This window comes from Brassica oleracea, chromosome C2, assembly GCF_000695525.1.
Source record: "Brassica oleracea var. oleracea cultivar TO1000 chromosome C2, BOL, whole genome shotgun sequence".
Classification (NCBI taxonomy): domain Eukaryota; kingdom Viridiplantae; phylum Streptophyta; class Magnoliopsida; order Brassicales; family Brassicaceae; genus Brassica; species Brassica oleracea.
Window position 1 is genome coordinate 691,039 of NC_027749.1, and position 19,637 is coordinate 710,675.

At 33.9% G+C, this 19,637-nt stretch overlaps 3 protein-coding genes and 2 pseudogenes across 3 annotated transcripts; 3 read left to right on the top strand and 2 right to left on the bottom strand.

Moving 5' to 3' along the window:
• Positions 1-481: 481 nt before the first annotated feature.
• LOC106325396 (ras-related protein RABC2a-like) lies at positions 482-2,151 on the bottom strand. Its single transcript, XM_013763450.1, has 6 exons — positions 1,716-2,151; positions 1,373-1,441; positions 1,236-1,301; positions 1,043-1,164; positions 835-963; positions 482-758 (listed from the first exon to the last, which is right to left on the bottom strand). Exons 1-6 carry the CDS (start codon positions 1,849-1,851, stop codon positions 642-644), a joined length of 639 nt encoding a protein of 212 aa, XP_013618904.1. The 5' UTR covers positions 1,852-2,151; the 3' UTR covers positions 482-641.
• LOC106323121 lies at positions 2,018-5,038 on the top strand (annotated as a pseudogene).
• Positions 5,039-6,610: 1,572 nt separating this feature from the next.
• On the top strand, positions 6,611-7,308 carry LOC106325288 (annotated as a pseudogene).
• Positions 7,309-9,610: 2,302 nt separating this feature from the next.
• On the bottom strand, positions 9,611-10,459 carry LOC106323122 (polyadenylate-binding protein, cytoplasmic and nuclear-like). The gene is made up of 3 exons (XM_013761287.1): positions 10,316-10,459; positions 9,946-10,211; positions 9,611-9,687 (listed from the first exon to the last, which is right to left on the bottom strand). The coding sequence occupies exons 1-3, from the start codon at positions 10,408-10,410 to the stop codon at positions 9,611-9,613; spliced, it is 438 nt and encodes a 145-aa protein (XP_013616741.1). The 5' UTR covers positions 10,411-10,459.
• A 3,165-nt stretch (positions 10,460-13,624) lies between these two features.
• On the top strand, positions 13,625-16,175 carry LOC106325349 (GDSL esterase/lipase At5g03610-like). Its single transcript, XM_013763394.1, has 4 exons — positions 13,625-13,801; positions 13,910-14,122; positions 14,857-15,128; positions 15,565-16,175. The coding sequence occupies exons 1-4, from the start codon at positions 13,741-13,743 to the stop codon at positions 16,066-16,068; spliced, it is 1,050 nt and encodes a 349-aa protein (XP_013618848.1). The 5' UTR covers positions 13,625-13,740; the 3' UTR covers positions 16,069-16,175.
• Positions 16,176-19,637: the final 3,462 nt, after the last annotated feature.

Consider the following 19,637-nt stretch of genomic DNA (forward strand, 5'->3'; position numbering starts at 1 on the left):
AAGAATTTTTATTAGTTATTTTTTAAAGAGTTTTTATTCAATAAAAAGGTAAAAGAAAAAATGATGAGAAGAATATTTCATTTAAGATACTAACAAAAATGTGAAATTCTATTTAAACATGTCATATAATTAATTTTATTTTATTTTTAAGAAAATAATTTGGTAACTAAAATTTGACAAAAAATGTTATATTTGGTTAAATTTTACTAAAAACATTAATATAGTATTGCATGTAATTAGAGTATTAACCAATATAATGCTCTTATGTCTTAATTCAGAGATTGTTCTTGTGTTGTTACTTAGGACAAGTAGAAAATCTCATTGATGGTCATGATTAAAAACAATGTCAAAGGCTTTGAATTTATGAACACCAAACTGTTGTAGTGTGTACGAAACTGACTTTAACTGTTCAAATAAGGATCATCATCTTCCCACTTGAAGTGAAAGGTGTTCTCTAATGGAATATAAGTTTGAGCCACCATAAACAGAGATTTGAAGAAAGACTGGATAGGGTTGATGATTCACTCTATTATGATGTTATTACAAATCTCATTCCAGAAGCAAAAGAAGAACACAGTAGAAATCCCACAAATTTACAGAGGAATTAACGTTATGTTACACACAAACGAAGCCACCTCGCCTCAAGAGCTGCAACAGCCTGCTCGAGGAGAAGTCTGGTGTTCTGATGAGTTTTGCTTCAAGATGTTTCTCTTCACAGCACTTGACCCTTCTTCCAAAAGACTAGGTACCTCCATTATCTGTTAAAACATTCTCTGTTATATATATATAAATCCCCTTCTCCTTTGGATCTAAAACATATTAATGATCTTTTACCTTCAACGCCAGCTCTTCGAAACACTGCTCTACGTTTTGTCGAGTTCTAGCACTACACTCAAGAAACATGCACTTGAGTTCTTTCGCTAAAGCAATCCCTTCTTCCCTGCTAACTCCTCTCTCAGATTCCTATAATCATCACATGTGTTTCATCAAAGACAACCACCAAACCGAGAACAAAGTTGCGTAATTTGGATTGCAAACTCACTCTATCGACTTTGTTACCAACAAGCATAGTAACACAATCTTGGTTAGTGGAGTAAAGCTCAATCTCCTTACTCCACACATCTACTAAGTTTGTAAATGTCTCTCTTCTCGTCACATCATAAACTACATTTCACCAATAAACATTAACTAAACAGTCTCCTGTAATTGATTGATATATTATTTTAAGACATTACCGAGAATGATTCCTTGGGCGCCTCTGTAGTAAGAGCTCGTCAGTGTTCGAAACCGTTCCTGTCCAGCTACAAGAACAAAACCGAGAATGTTACATTAGTTTCCTTTTGAAGTATAATTTAAGTAAAGAATCACCCACCTGTGTCCCAGATTGTGAGTTTCAGTCTTTTGTCTCCTACTGTCAACTGTTTGATCTTGAAATCAACACCTAATTTAGGTAATAATTAGATTAATGTTTTCAACAAAGTAATACAAGTCGGATCCGACAAAACAGATTTCCACAAACCAAACCAAAATAAGAGACCCAGACAGCTAGATTCTTCAGACAGGACATCCTTAGTACTATCAAAGATACATGTGATCATCATTAATCAGACAATGTCCATATAACAGAGCAGACAGGGTCAGATATAATGTGAACTACTGTTTGATTCAAACAACACACAAAACCAAAGAGAGAACATCATTTTCAAAAAATTTACCGATGGTAGGAGCAAGATCTTCAACAGCGTTGGAGATGAAGCTGACAAGCAAACTGCTTTTACCAACACCAGAATCTCCAATCAACAAGATCTTAAACGACAGATCGTATCCACTTTGCCCTGAAGACGATCCCATTCTCTTACAAAACAACAACTGTGCTTGATCTCTCCCTCTCTCTCGCTCAGATAGAAACCCACGAGAGATCAAATCAAATGCTCTACTTAATCAACAATTAAAAAAGGCGATTCCTTTTGATAAAAATATTAAATATGAATCTATTTAGCTGTCTGTAGTGCTAATGATGATGATGATTACGTCTATCATCGTCTTTCTCAGCTTTATACATAGAAAAAATATGAACTTTATTGCCCTGTCTATGAATCACGCAAACAAGAATTAAATCAAAAATAAATAAAAATAAATTGGAGATTTTATTCTTTACGGAGAAGTTGGAACACGCCTGAGAGACAGTAACGTTCCTTTGGTTCTTTGCTTCACTCCAACGTCTTGCATTTGTGTTTAATGGGCTAGTATTACCTTATTGGGCCACAGCTTTTTTTAATTTGTGGGCTTTGATTATTTTGTGGGCTTTGATTAAATCGTTTCTAGGCGGAGTCTAAAGTATTCAAGGGGCCGCACGAGGATTTGGAGAGTTATCTGGAGGCGATAGCTCAGCTCAGCTCAGGAAAATTATTCGTTATTTTAGCAGCAACAAGAGCTTTAAGAGTAGTGATGGAGTCCTTAACCATGCTAATAGCTTGCTTGTTAAAGCACAGTCTAAGCTGGAAGATGAGTTTAAACAATTGCTAGCTTCTTACAGGTTTGTGCTTCTCTAGTGAACTTACACATGATTACTCTTTCGAACTTTATGCTCTTGCATTGCATGCCATAACCATGATTCATACCCTTTAACTTCAGGGAGCATTTATAGTTGTGGATTTTTGCTATTTTTTCTCTAGTTTGGGTGTGTTTCCGGTGTTTCCTGGATTATCCGAGTTATCAAAAATAACACTTGTTTTTTTTTGTAGCCATTAATACATGTTCCCTATGATACTAGTTACTCATCCGTTCGTGAAAGTAGAATTTTCTAGATTTTTTTGTTCAAAAATGATATATATTTCTAGAATTTTAAGCTAATTTTAGTGGTTAATTTTTTTTTTTAAGAAGCTACTTTTAGTAGTTATAAGTAGTATACTTTTAACAAACATTAATTGAAAATATTTGAATTGGTTAATAGTTATTGGAAAATGTATAGTAAAATAAACAATAAATTTAATTGTAAGTATTCATTATATTCTTAACATGCGTGAATACTCAACAATCCTTCTTTCGGGAATGGAGGGACTATGTGACTAGTTGGAGTATTTAAGTCCAAATTAAGTGTCTTTTTTTTTAAATCATCTGCATTTGTATTATTGTCCTCATTCCCTTTTTTTTGAATTATCTTTGTTGTAATCAGTAAAGCTGTGGAGCCTGATCGACTTTTTGATGGCCTTCCTAACTCGCTGAGACCATCTGCAGATGGCGACGGTAGTGGAAAATCTCCAATGCCCCACGGAGGACACCACCACGATGACTCAGAAACTGCTGCTTATACACTTCCAGTCCTCATTCCATCAAGGGTGTTGCCTCTTTTGCATGATTTGGCTCAGCAAATGGTTCAAGCTGGCCACAAGCAGCTCTTACTACAAAATTACAAGTGAGCTGATTCTTGGCCATTAATAACTGCATAATCTGCTGGCATTTTCCAAATGCATATTGAAGATACATTTGTGTGTTTTGAAATTGTCTTTTAAATATACTTTTTGATAATTCTTTTGTGTGTTTTGTTCAGAGAAACACGTTATTTTGTCTTGGAAGAGAGCTTGAGGAAACTGGGAGTTGAAAAGCTTAGCAAAGAGGATGTTCAGAGGATGCAGTGGGAAGTTCTGGAGGCCAAAATTGGAAACTGGATCCATTTCATGCGCATTGCTGTAAGAAACGCTATTTTAAGATTTTGCTATATTTATAGCATGTTATGTTGGCTCCTCCTAACTCTCAAGACACTTTCAAACAGGTTAAACTACTCTTTGCTGGAGAAGGGCAAGTATGTGACCAGATATTCCAAGGCTTCGATTCTCTTAGTGATCAGTGTTTTGCACAAGTTACAGTGAGCAGTGTCTCAATGCTACTTAGCTTTGGGGATGCCATTGCTAGGAGCAAGAGATCTCCAGAAAAGTTGTTTGTACTCTTAGATATGTATGAGATCATGCAGGAGCTTCATACAGAGGTAATGTTTTCCTCATTTAAGTAGCCAAACACTGAACTTCAGCTTTTGGTGGATTTTTCTGATTTTTTTATTCTAGTGTTTATTTTTATTTTTTTGGGAGCTTTGCTACATGCCTGATTCAATCTTATAAAATTTGTGTCCATGGACAGATTGAGACAATATTCAAAGGTAAAGCATGCCTTGAGATTAGAGATTCTGCTATGGGGTTGACAAAGCGGTTAGCACAGACTGCGCAGGAAACATTTGGTGATTTCGAAGAAGCTGTTGAAAAAGATGCTACGAAGACTGCTGTTCTAGATGGGACTGTCCACCCGCTCACAAGCTATGTCATCAATTACGTCAAGTTCTTATTCGAGTAAGTAACTCATGTCTACTTGGTTTTGTTCTTTAAAACTTCTTCTGATGATCTTTGGTGTCAGCTACCAAGCGACGTTGAAGCAACTTTTCTCGGAATTTGGAAATAGGGATGACTCAAACTCGCAGCTAGCATCCGTAACAATGCGGATAATGCAGGCACTTCAAAACAACTTAGAAGGGAAATCGAAGCAGTACAGAGATCCTGCGTCGACACACTTGTTCCTGATGAACAACATTCATTACATATGGTTAGATCTGTGCGCAGGTAAGTTCAGTTTCGCGTTTGAAGAGTACTGGTCAGAATTATAAATAAAAAGAGCATTTGATTGATGTAGTTCGTTTTATTGATATCATAAACGGTTACAGGTCAGAAGCGAAGGATTTGTTAGGCGATGATTGGGTTCAAAGGCATAGGCGTGTCGTTCAACAACATGCAAACCTATACAAAAGAACTGCGTGGACAAAGGTTCGATCTATTTTGTCTAACTCTATACAAAACAACTGTTGTGTAAAAGATCATCATATGTTTACAAAGAAACTGAAAGTAAAATGCCAATGTATGAATGAAACTGATATATATTTAATTTGTAGATATTACAAACCTCGTCGGCGGAAGGGTTGACCTCATCCGGAGGAGGGAGTCTAGAGGGAGGAAACAGCAGCGGAGTTTCAAGAGGATTATTGAAGGAGAGGTAAGTCTTCAACAACTACAACAAAATGAAATGTTTATATTATAATTATCAGTAAACTAATGCTTATATATTTGATACTATGATGAGTTAAAAAAAAAAAAAATATTGAAAAATGGAACAGGTTCAAGATGTTCAATGTGCAATTTGATGAGTTGCATCAGAGACAATCACAATGGACAGTTCCAGACACAGAGCTAAGAGAGTCACTAAGACTTGCTGTTGATGAAGTATTATTGCCTGCTTACAGATCATTCCTCAAACGCTTTGGGTAAATTCTTATCATTGTCTCTTATCTGCAAGGTTCATATATTTTTTAATCAAAATGTAAACATTTAAACCGACGATCGGTGTAGGCCTCTGGTTGAGAACGGGAAGAATCCGCACAAGTACATAAAATATACAGCTGAAGATCTTGAGAGATTGTTGGGTGAGTTGTTTGAAGGAAAGTCTATGAATGAACCACGAAGGTAAAAACAATCAACCAAAGCTAATTGTGTGCAAGGTAAAAATTCTTTGAAACTCTTTTTTTCTTTGATCTCATTCGTTGCCATTGTATGTGTGTGTCCACTTTTCCTGTTTGATTGTATTCTTTTTAGTGACTGATAAGTGTGTAAATTACTCGGAAAGGGAGGTTATTTCTCTTTTGTTTACGTTCACGTTTTAGAAATAATCATATGGCCTAATAAGTCTAAAAGCACAATGATATGACTTGTGAGATCTCTTTAGTATGAGAGATTTCATCAGGGATTTGGAGCTTTTAAAATGACTTTTTATAATACTATTTTGAATCAAATATAAAGTTGAAATGAAGTTGTTTTAATTAAGTCGATTAGTAACTCGTAAGGACTTATAGAGAATTGGTTAAGTTCATAACAAAACAAAGAATTGTAAATTTAATGCACAAAAGAAATCAAATCATTTTTAAACAAATATGAAAACCGACCACAACCTTGTTCTTGAACCAGACAAGACAATAGAGCTCTGTCGACATGCATACCTAAGCCGAAAAAAGAGAGAAAGAAATCGTTTTTAATTAGTAAAATAATGCATGATGAGATGGTTTTGTTGATTAATCACATGTTTGGTAATGGCATATTCCTTTTAGAAGATCCAAATTCTCCCACCATCTTTACATGGGCTTGCTCATTTCCATCACCTCCTTCCACTTTTCCAAAAATTATAATAAACATAATAATTTCATTTATTTCAATGTCATCTTTACACCAATGACAATTCTTACTTTTATTCCCCTTTACACCAATAATATATACATTTTATTTTAATTTTCCCACTTTTTGTTGTTTTATACCCACTTTAAAATTCTATGTATACTCTGAACTCATATACAGTTCTACGTACGAATGCACTATTCACAAATAGTTTTAATGTCGGTATAAATAGAGACACCGAATGTTATATTTGTATTCACTTTCAGATACCGTTTAAAAATAATTAAATAATTTATTGTTAACAGACACGAGATACAGTGGTTACACTGAACTGATTAATAATTACAAAAAATGGGTTAAAGAAAAAGTAGAAAGAACACTATGACTTGTGCAAGACAAAGTGTTCTCAATCTCTCTTTAAATGTGTCTACAAGACCAAACACAAAGAGAAAAATCCACTAAAACCCTAACATCCATTGTTGAAATTCTCTTTGGCACAACACCAAACACACCATATATGGCCATCCCCTAAAGAAAGTGAAGATGAAGAACCCTCTGATTGATACGAAGATCTCACCATAAAGGGCTTTGGAGGTTCAGATTCTCTTTAGGGGATGGCCTAAACACACAAGAGTACTCACAAAAGGTAAGAAGAAGGAAGATATCTCTCTTGGAGATTATGATTATGAAAATATGAATTGTGTTTATGTAGGTGTTGTGTGAATGATAATCATCATCATCTTTATCATTATGGTGATGATGAGGATTGTGTGTGAATGGAGCAATGAAGATTGCATGAAGGTTGATGAAGACAAGCTTGATTTGTCTTTTGTTATCTCCCTCGTTAGGGCAACTTCGATCCTTTGGCAAGCTTCGGTTCCCCTCGGAATCAGCAGATTATTACTATCTTACTTACTCTCTTTGATCTCTTTGTTTATGTGCTTCGTTTAGTTTGTTTACAGTTTTTTTGCGTTAGTGTCTTGAATTTTGTTATGTTTGTGCTTGAATGTGTGTGTGGTGTTGTAAACTTGTAATCCCCTGTGATGCACCACTCAAGTGTGTTCCCTATCTGTGTGAGGAATAAACGAATATCCGGTTTCTTACATCTCTGAAGTCTAAACCACAGTGACAAAAAAAAAAAAATCTCTAAACCAATCAACTTTTCCACTCTTTTTTTTTGTTTTTAATGGTGTCTTCGAACTAGCTACTTCGAACAATATTTTTAGCAGTCTGTTGATCTGCAGCAGAAATACATTTAAGTTGGCCCATTGCCCATTGTTAAGCCCAATAATTGTCCAACTCATTTTGCTTATCTAAATCCTGTAATTTTTGAAACATTATAAGAGCATATATGAACAAAAACCCAAGAGAGCCCTAACTAAACCGTGTCAGTCTAAGAAAACCTGAATCATTCATGTGGCATATTTAAAATAAAAGGTCGATCTAAATAAATAAAACGTAGGGATATTTATGATATGATAGATATGAAAGATCTGATAAAATAAAACCGATTAGTAATACCTAAAACCGTGTGTGGCAAGCTATCAAAGCTCTAATTAGCATTCATGAAACACTTGAAAATAAAACAACAAATCATCTTTTAGGTTTGTCAATATAAAAAGGGGATTTTATGTCTTTAGGCAGAATAAACACCGCAGAAGATTCCTAAATGAACTATGCTTCTTCAACTTGGGCTCTTCGTTTTTCAACTCAGCTTTAAGACCAGACACCTCAGGCTCAAGTTTCTTGACTTCTTGTTTGACTTCCACAATCCGATCAGCTTCACAAGCATTACGTTTATTCCTCTCTAAGTAAGCGGTCTCTAGCTGCAATAACTCAATTTGTCTACGCAATTGTTGGTTCCTCATTATACCATTCTGGTGGCTCATCATCGCTATTGTTGCAGCACCCATGGTGAAAGCTTATAATAAACTTGTTAGATTTTTGCTTTCGTAATATGCTCAATTATAGTATCTCCTTCTCTTTATGTAGGCAGCGAAAGACCTGAAATTACTTCCAAATCTCTAGATAAATTCGAATCTAATTAGTGAATATTTTAGCAGTCTGTTTATCTCTAGCATAAATATATCCCATTCTTAGCCGAGTAATAGTCCATCTCATCTTCTATTCAAATCCGGTAAATTTAATTTAAAGACATTATAGGAGAATATATGAAGAAAAAGCCCAAGAGAGCCCTAATTAAACCGTGTTAGGCTAGCTCTCGTACCGAGTAAACCTAATGAATCATTCAAAACGAAGAAGTGGATTTTGATTAATTTTAGGCGTAAAACCGAATATAGTATCTTAGTCCATCACAAGAGGTAAGAAAACTCAAACTAACTGTTGAAGAAGAAAAACAAAAATACTACTAAGAAGTTGTGTTCACTAACTAAGCAATTCATTAGCTTGCTAAACTCCAGTTAATTTAAATAAGCAGTCGGTATATGTAAGTCTTATAAATTACACATGGTAGAAGAAACAGCAAAAGTCAATAAAAGCCGTTGACATTTTGTCTTTGCTGTTGGTCCCTCATATCATTTTGTCTTTGTTGGTTCCTGATCACATCATTATGGAGATTCATCATCATTATTGTTATTACTATACCCATGGTTATGAGATCTTATAGAAATATATATTAGTTTTGATTCGTAATATGCTCAATTAGTATCGCCTTCTCTTTATATAGACAGCTAAAGACCGGAAACTAATTCCAAATCTCTAGGTAAATTCGAATCTAACTAATGAATCTTTTAGATTTTGTTTTCATATATATAGAGGACGTGATAACTTTTAAGCTAGGCATATATATTTTTGTCTTTTTTGCCAAAGATAATGATATCTTTTTTTGATTTTTGTATTTCGTTTTAAGTTAGCAGTTAATTATAAAAATAAATAATATAATAATCCTTCATTTTCCTTTTCTTCTGTTTGATTACATCTGTGTTTAGAATTTGATCACTGACTAAACCAACTGATCACCATGAGCTGAAGCATGTGACGGAATCCCCCAGCTTTTAGATCAGACCAGACAAGGAGACAAGAAGTGAGAGTGATCGGAACAGGAGCTGATGAGTACTTCTTGATCGAGCTTTATATATATATATGATTCTGCACATTCCTCTCCAGATAATACAAAGCTGAGCCAACCAGAAGACAATGCCGAGCCAAGGTAGTGTACCATTTCTTGATGTGAACTCTTGCCAAATTCTTGGAAAAAAAATATACGACGCTTTCTCAACTGATTTATACTATTTTTTTTCTGATTGAAAATTACAATGATATATAACATACTAAGTTTATTATTTTCAAGGGTTTTTACTGGAAATTTTTCCTTTATGCTAATGCATTTTTGTAATTATAAGAACGGATCAACCTATCCTATATAACATATAAATTATGCAAATAACCTATGTAAGATTATTATATGTCTTGTCTTGACCTTCGTCGACCTTTGGTGTCCTCTCGACGTATATAATCTTCTGACCTATTCGTCAAATAATTACAAAATATACTACATTAAAACCGTAAGACGTAATAATAATCAAATTTAGCTTTGAATGGTTAGACCTATATCCTTTCGCTTTTATTACAACTTAAAACTAATTGACAAATATATATAAGTGATTAAACTCTACTATTGGATCGGCAATATCCTTATCAGATCAATAGACTGTGTTAGTAGTATATATTAAAACGTAAAACCAAAAATAAAGCAATACTGTTACCCCCAGTTATGTTTTACCTATTAACCTTCCGTTCATATGTTCAACAGCTTGTTCAGCGCTATGCGTGCTTTCAAACTCAACGAAAGCAAATCCTCGCGACTCTCCTCTGTAATCCTTTGCTAGAATCGATCTTGTAATCTTTCCGAAACCTGATAACATCTGAATCAATATTCCCTCAGAGACTCGTGGATCAAGATTTCCTATATACAAACTCTTGAACTGGCTTGGACAAGAAGAAGATTCGTTACAATCATAGTTGCTCATCTTTAGCTCTGTTCCATACCTTCATAGTAATAAATTTAATGTGTCTCAAGTATATATGTGGTGCATTCGTATAGACTTAAATGTATGAACTACCTAAAAGGAGTGATTACAGTCCGTACAGACCTGTGGCGGAGGGGACAAGTCGGAAGATCATTAAGCATAGTTGTCAATACAAACACCGCCGTTACGAGCATCAATAAAAGCAGCGATGACGTCATTTTCCTTCAACAATTTGTACTGATTATATTTGTTGTACTCTGTTTTTATTATCACCCCTCTCTCAAGAAGAGCATCAAATCAAAGACGGAAAAAGCGAAGATGGAGACTACTGTCTTGTATACATTTTCATGTATGTTAATGTATTTTTCTCATTTAATGCATTTACCGAATTAGAAATCGTATTTAATCTTTTTTAGTTAGTAGTAGGTCCAGATTTTAATTAATATGCTTTCTAATTCCATCCTATAAGACTTGCATGTGTTCTTTACAGTTAAGAGGTCAGAGGTGGATAGAGATTCTTTTCCAACTATGATGCTAAAATTAATACGTTTTCTCTCTATTTAATCCAAAACTGTTATTTATACAGATTTTGTATTAACAAATTTGTTTTCATTTAAGGCTTCACTAAATTTGAAACTCCTTTTCCTCATTAGTATCATTCAGAAATTAATTTTGCTGAAAAATAAAAATTGCATTCTATGAGAGCTTTGTGAGCCTTTTCTACTTATCTATGAATGGGCTATGCAGCCTTTTCTCATTTCAACTAGATTGGTTCAAGTGTCATGGGCTCTACTAGTATCTATTGTAAGGTTTTGTAAGACATTGATGTTCTCTTGCATCCTCTTTTTGGTTAAAAACAATAACTGACCAAAAAATATATGGAATATTAAAATTTTAAGGAAAACTATTTTTGATCAAATTTATCACATTTTGGTCAAATATTTAATTCACTTAAAATATATTCATGTTTTCTTTTTGCCAAACGGTTTACGTGTATGTGTATTTGCATGGATGCTTATGGTTATGTGTTGTACCTTGTATATATTTTAGCCCGGTGGAAATGAGTTCTTTGGAAAAGTTTCCCATCAACATCAGATGGCGCCGTTAGTTACCGACGCATGAAGTAGGCTCAGATAGTAGACTTATGCATTATTATATTTTTTTTTTTGCTAAGTGGTAAATATCATTGATGAAAATGAAAGTTTGGTTACAAACTTAATTGAACCACAATCTGCAGAGAGCTGATTTGATCCCAGTGACCGCAAAAAAAATTAAAAAACCACTAGGATACATAAGGATTAATTCCAAGCCTCAAGCAAAGAGGACTTGAGATTAATAGGTAGTAAGATCAAGTAAAACAACAATGTAATTCCCTCTTCAAAGCGTTTCTTGCGGAAACAAGAGAATAACCTGGAAAATCAGTCGAGAAGTCACCGAAGTGGCTCCGAGCAGGCATCGACGGAAGCGTCTGGCTTACGCCCCGGAGCTCCGCTGGAGGAGGACCTCGACCAACCAACCTAGCTATCTCGACCGGGAGACAAAAGCTCCGCCATAGCAGCGCTGCGCACACGAAAGGTCGAGTTACGGTCAAGCGTAGGCGGTACAACAGGCTCCAAAAACCGCCCACGCGACACACAAGATGCAGCAGAAACCATGATAGAGCACAAAGTCAATCTTGTCGGAGCTTTGAACGAGGGCATGAAGCACAAAAGGAGGCATAACTCTCCTTGAAAGCTTGTATCCCACAAGGTGATAGAGAACTCCACCTAAGAACAAGTGAGTCTCCACATCAGGTTGTCCTCAAACCCTAGCAGATGACATCGGTAGCAGGAAGGGGGAGTCGAACATATCACCATAGAAGCCATGGTTGTTGCCAAGAGCTAAGGAAGAGGTTCCCAACGAGCTCCTCAGTCTCGCCGTTTCATCTCAGACCATGTGAATAAGAAGGGGGAAGCTCTAAATTTGCGGCCGAAGGAGGAGACATCGGAAAGCAGAAGAGGCGGAAGGCCGGAGGAGAAGAGGCAGCGACACACTTCATTCCGACACGCCCCCGTGGCGAATCTGACCCAGAAACACCGTAAGACAAACCCTAGATCTACCAAAACAACGGCGCCTCCTGCAAGCATACGGACTATCACGACCTCGCCCTCTCTCCGGAGACGCTGGGGACACACCTAAACATCGTTTTTGTCACCGGATCTGGCCACAATCCGGCGAGAACCAGAGCAAGAGGAGCAAGGAGGAAGAGAGGAGCCCTTAGTACGACAGGGAAAGGAATTAGATAGGGGGAGAAATTAGGGGTGGCGGACCGACGGGAAAACACCCACCGCCGGCCACCAGATGAGAGAAGAGGAGGAACCGTCGAAAAAAAAAAGTACTTGGGGAGAGAGAACACAGAGAAAAATCGCTTCTCTCACCTCTCTCTTTAAAAGTCTTTGATTTATTATTATTATTATTTTTGAAAAAGTAGACTTATGCATAATGCATTATTGCGCTAAAATTTGTTTTGTGCGACGATTTAGTCAAAGGTTTTCGAGTTCGTGATGTTTGTTATTAGTGTCGAATGTCAATGTATTGTATTGTATCTGATATTGGTAACAAAGAGAAAGGAGTTCAGTACTCACCACCAACCCACGGGTTTTGCGTGACAATTTTTTTATTCTAAAATAACTACGTGTAACCAAGTTGCTTTCGTCTAGTGGTATAGGAGTTTCAGCTCGAGTGTCCGTCCCTGGATTCGAGCCTTGGCCACTGCGGAATTTACATGTGGGCTGCAGCACCCGAGACCGAAGACCGTTACACGGTGAGCCACATGGTAACGCCCTGGCAGCGTCCATGCTCACTTCGGTCTCTAGTCTGGACCACTTCGGTGGGGCCAGGATACTCGGGTTATCAAAAAAAAAAAAAAATAACTACGTGTAGATAATAGGGTTTCTTAAATTGTTTGGCAGTGATTTAGCCGTGACCTATTGATATTTGACAAGACAACAAAACAAATAACATTACGTTGGTATTTTCTTGTTTGGTAGACATGTGTTTACTGTTATTTGTTGAAATTGACAAATAGTACTCCATTAACGGGACCATGCATGCCTTATTACAAGTAATATATATAAGCATAAAATCAAAACTTCTTTTATTTGTTTGCTGTACAAGCGCCATACAACGACGATGGATGATTTATTTGTCCGATTATAGATATTTTGTGTAATCTACTGTTCTTCAAGTTTAGTGGTCGTTGTGTTAATTGAGGGTACAGGGCAGGGAACTTACCTATAGATATTTTGATATGTATTATTTTAGGAGTATACATCAGGATTTTACTGAATTAAATTAAATTTTAAATGTTAGTTATATATAACCGTTGTAAAATTAATTGCTTCCCATATCTCCGGTTTTATTAATAAGAAGGAATAACACACATCAATTTTAGTTCCCCAAGTTTCACTCCTTTAGCCCATCTCTTCCACATGAACTCTCTCTTTCTCTCCATTTAATTTGTACTCCCCAAAAGAAAATTTTAAAAGGGTTAAAAAAAAATTCTTTAAATGGATTCCTTGATAAAACTATTCTTCTCAATATTACTACTAATCTCTTCCCTCATCTTTGGTAATTTACAACATCTTATAATACTTAGTACAAAGGAATCTCAAAAATCTATAATTATTGACTGATTTTAGAAGTTACGATTTGTTGTTTATGGATCTATTTTGGCAGGAGAAATCAATGGAGTCGAGAGTTCTTCATCAAACCATCATCATCATCACTTGTCCGGTCCAAAGAAGTTGTTTGTGTTCGGAGATTCTTACGCTGATACCGGAAACATAAAGAAACCTCACGCTGTATCATGGAGAGTCCCTTACGGCACTACTTTCCCCGGTAAACCCTCTGGCCGTTTTTCTGACGGCCGAGTCTCCACCGATTTTTTAGGTATCACCTATCCTTTTCTTTCTTCTTTTTACTTTCTTTTGTCAACAGGTACCGACTATCAGACCTTTAGGCTTTTGCATTTTCGACCCTAACGCTAAAACGTTATCTTCATAATTTCACATGTGTTTTTTGTCTGTTACATTCCTCTTACGGTGACAATGTGAAAGGGAACACACATATGTGAATTGTCAAAGTACGTGCGTTATTGACTTCGTATTACTTTCTTAGGAACTGATTAAATAAATATTATTGGTGCAGTGTTAGAAATTTTGATGACTGGGATGTAGTTTAGTGGTTTGTGCTTGCCTCGTTTAATTTTATAGTGCAACATGATAACTATGCAAATTATTAGGACCACAAGAATTTCGTTTTATCTATAATATGATTTAAAACGTATTCAGACTAATCTAAACTAGGAGATTACTATCTTAGGTCAATAGCCAAGCAAAGTTTCGATATAAAATAATAAAAGTATAATCATCATATTTCAAAGAGATCTATATTACGTCAATAAGCATCTAAATTTTAAGTATATATATTATATGAACTTAGAAAAACATACGTATAGCTGTTTAGAATAAATACATGCCATAATTTTTTATCTACTAATCGGTTTGAAATCACTTTTCTTTAATTCATTAATATGTTAATAACTAGTCTGCTCATAAATATTTAATTATTGTATTGAAACACCTGTAAATAAACATACAAACTATGTTGGTGGATGAGTGCAGCCAGATTGTTGGGGATTAAAACACCCTTTGCTTACCTCTGGAAAGATTACGTGGGAAAAGAACGTCTACGGTACGGAATGAATTTTGCGTACGGAGGAACTGGAGTATTCAACACTAAGAGTACGAGTCCCAACATGACCATTCAGATCAATCTATTCGAGCAGCTCCTCGGCGGTATCTACTCTCAGTCTGACCTTTCTTCTTCCCTCGCTCTCGTCAGCGTTGCTGGCAACGACTACTCCAATTACCTCGCCCTAAACCGCTCCATCGCTGTAAGAAACACTCCTCTCTCACAAAAAAAAAAAAAGAAATAGATTATTTATAACATAATCAAAATATCAGATAGATCGTTAAAATCCGAATTTTGGACACATGGCCGGTTTTGGACACATCCGCTGTTATTCACAAATTTTAAATACTTATACATAAGTCGCATGATCTCAAATTATCAAAAAAATTAAAATTAAAATTAACTTCAAATATTTATGGCTTTTTAAATTTCAGATTTGGCTACATATATAGTTGTGCTGACAGATAATTTGTATAACTGAACAATAATTGCTTACTTAGGGTTGCAGTACGAATTATCATATAACTTTTACGTATAAAAATCTAAAGAAACAACAACCTAAACAAAAACAAGATTTTAACCACAACCAATTTGGTTGGTTGAGTTATTCCTTTCTCTACCTCTATTGCAACTTGCAGGCCCTCCCAATATTCATCAAGCAAGTGGTGGATCAGACCGAGCTAAATTTGAGGCGACTCCACGCATTGGGTCTGGAAAAGATAGCAATACCATCGTTGCCGCCACTCGGATGCCTCCCCCTCTACACCTCACCCCAGGGTTGCAACGACACTTTTAACGCGTTGGTAAATTACCATAACAGCTTGTTGGAGCAAGTAGTGGCCAATCTTAACAACGAGGCCAGACAATCGACTTTTGCCGTCATTGATTTCTATAACGCCTTCATGGCCATTTTAACGAACAAAGGAGAGAGTCCAGGGAGTAAGAGGTTTGAAACCCCGTTGAAACCATGTTGCGAAGGCAGTTGTGGCAATGTGGATGAGAAGGGTGCGAATAAGTATACATTATGTGATGATCCTGAGTCTGCTTTCTTCTGGGATGGACTTCACCCTACTCAACAAGGATGGAAATTTATTTACTCAGTTTTAGGCAAAGCACTATCAGCGTCTTTGCTTAAACTCTAAAACCACACGTTGGGATCAGAGAACCGAAATGAATTTGCTAAAACCAAGACCAAGGCATAAACATTGTATTAAGTAACTTTCAAAAATATTTGGTAATTAATTAGTACTACATCTAATGTAGTTGTGATTATTTAGGAAAAATGATTGCTCACTACATGAAGTATTGGCCATCACATGACTAACCATACAAACTAAACAAATGTATACTTAGCTACACGGAGTATATATTATGCATGACAACATCTCTCAACTTTATGATGTTATGTAGTTAACATCACGAGTTTAATTTCATATCAAAAAAAGATGTGTATGTCAGAGACCGTTTACATCTTTCGTTACATCAATTAAAATGTGACGTATCTGACGGTAATTTACCTAAATTAGATTTTGATCCGTATTTCAAAAACGTTAAAATATTTCTAACAAAATCTAATTTACAAAATCAATATGTTTTATAAATTTTGATAAGTAGTGTTTTAACATTTTTATTTTAGTGTATTTGAAAGCAATATAATTATATTATTTTTATTTATATAAAATATAAAAGTTATATAAGATATTTTTAATTCTTTTAATCTGTTTTGGTATGAATTTTTAATAAATTTTTTGCAATTCATTTGATTAATTGTGTGATATATACTTATTTGATAAACCAATTTACTATAAAACTTCTTTGATGTCAATTTATTGACTCTAATATTTTATTTATTTAATATAAAATTATTAAGTTAATGAATTATTTTATATATTTTTTCATAAATAAAAAATTTCATTCAATTAAATTTAGTAAACCTTTCATATTAGATTCTTATTCTTTGATTATTTTTATTCTTAAAAGTATATAATTTATAATTGTATACGAAAAATTATGTTTGGTTTAAGTTGACATCAAATAAGTTTTAAACAAATAAAATGTTAGAGTTAGTAAATTGACAGAAAATAAGTTTTATAATAAAAAATTATCAAACAATTATATATCACACAATTAATCAAACGAATTACAAATTTTTTAGTGAAAGTTCATAACAAAACAACTTAAAATAATTAAAAAACATATTAATAAAAATAAAAATAATAGAATTATATAATTTTAAAAGACACTAAAATAAAATGTTAAACACTAAAAAAATAAAACATTACTTATTAAAAGTTCATAACAAAACAAATTATATAAATAAAAACAATACAATTATATATTTTTAAAGTACACTAAAATAAAAATGTTAAAACACTACTTATCAAAAAAATGTTAAAACATATTGATTATGTAAATTAGATTTTGTTAAAAATATTCTTACGCTTTTAAAATGTGGGTCAAAATCTAATTTTAGTTAAATTATAGTCGGATCGATCATATTTTAATTGTTGAAACAAAATATTTAAAGGAACTCTAACATCCACATCAGTTTTTGGATAAATGAAATTAAACTCGTGATGTTAACTACATAACATCATAAAGTTGAGGGATGTTGTCATGCATAATATATAGTTCGTGTGGCTACGTATACATTAGCTTAGTTTGCATGGTTAGTCATGTCGTGATCAATACTTCATGTAGCTTGCAATCATTTTTCTTTTTATTAAACTATACAACCTGTAAAATAAAAACCCACTGCTACAAAGCATACAAGAATTTAATAATCACGTTCGTTTGGGAGAATAATATAAAGGGCAAATGTAACTAGTTAAATAATCAAAGGGGATGTGTCAATATGCCATTGCGTGAATTGAAAAAGTCGTTGTTTCTGTACGCAGCCACGTTTTCGGCCGTGTGAACGTAAAAAAACTCGATTAATAATAATTCCGGGCCACCTACGAATTCGAATTGTACCGCGTGATGAGAAAATAGATTACGAGAATTGTAAATAAGGATTATTTCCTCAAATAAATACATTAATAATAAAGTTCAAAGAAATACACACATTAATATTTTGGTAAAGTAAATGGGATAAGCAAAGACTTCAAATATGAACGTCGACGACCAAGAGAAATGGAAAATACAAAATCGATACTTATATTAAATATACAACTCTATGCCTCTATCCCTCTAAAACCTCGATACTGTTAAAATAATATCGTTGAGATTAGAGAATAGATATATTTAATTTTTTTCTTATACCCTACTAACATCCCCTCACTTTCAGAAAACAGTGTAATTAAAGAATAATAATAATTTCGATTGTCATTTTGGCAAATGAAATTCCTAATCATCTATCTTGACCAACCAAGTAAAGTCTCCGCCTGTAATTACGTAAATGACTTTTGTTTTAGAAGTTAACTAGTATTACAGCCCGGCGTAGCCGGGTCTAATTAACTGTTTTTTAAATTATTTAAACATTGTCATAATTTTTGATCAGAATAAACTTTTTTACAAAAATATTATATGAACAATGGCACATAATATTAGAAGTGTTGCATTAAAATAAAGCAGTTGAAAAAGTACAACAATAACTCATATTATTATAAGATGGTAAATGCTTGTAGAATTTTTCAAAAATAAATAAAATATAAAATATAGTTAAATACTTTACTTGATCCATTAACTTATTCAATGATTTCTTTCGGAATAACAAAAACTTAGGGTATGAATGGTGACCAGAGAACAGTGAGGAATAATGCATTCCCTAACATTCCTAAAATAGCCGGGTCTAATTAACTGTTTTTTAAATTATTTAAATATTGTCATAATTTTTGATCAGAATAAACTTTTTTACAAAAATATTATATGAACAATGGCACATAATATTAGAAGTGTTGCATTAAAATAAAGCAGTTGAAAAAGTACAACAATAACTCATATTATTATAAGATGGTAAATGCTTGTAGAATTTTTCAAAAATAAATAAAATATAAAATATAGTTAAATACTTTACTTGATCCATTAACTTATTCAGTGATCTCTTCCCGGATGAATGATGACCAGGGAACAACGAGGAATAATGCATTCCCTAACGTTCCTAAAAAATATCATCATTCACAAGGAATAATTTTTTATTCTCATTCCCTACCACTACTTTTTTTTGTAGAGAAATAAAGAACAAAAGTATTCCTTGTTAAATTTGAAAAAGAACAACCATTCTTTTTCATTCCTGCAATTTTATTTCTTTACGTTATTTTTCTATTAGTTCCTCTTGTTTCCATAATGGTCACCAGTCAAACCCTTAATATATAATTATATATTAATATATATTAATTTGGTTTTGGTGAATTAAATAAATTTACTATTACAATTTTTTACAGTTTAAAATGTGGATTTCATTGACATTTTATTTAATTTACCTAACATTTGTTTTTTGAAAAGCACACATTCAAAACAAAATTAACCCACATTGCTTATTTTGTTGTTTGTTGAATTTATAAGATTAAAATTTACAACTTTAGTTATTTACAACTTTAGTTTACTTTTTATAAAATTATAGTGAATTGTTATGTCTTGATGAAAAATTGCCATAGTCGACCTTGCAAAAATGTTATTGTCGAACTCAATTGCAGTTATGACTACTGAAAAATATTGTTTTCAAGTTTCAGCAAAGGAAACATTAACCAATAAATCTAAATTTAGGAAGGAG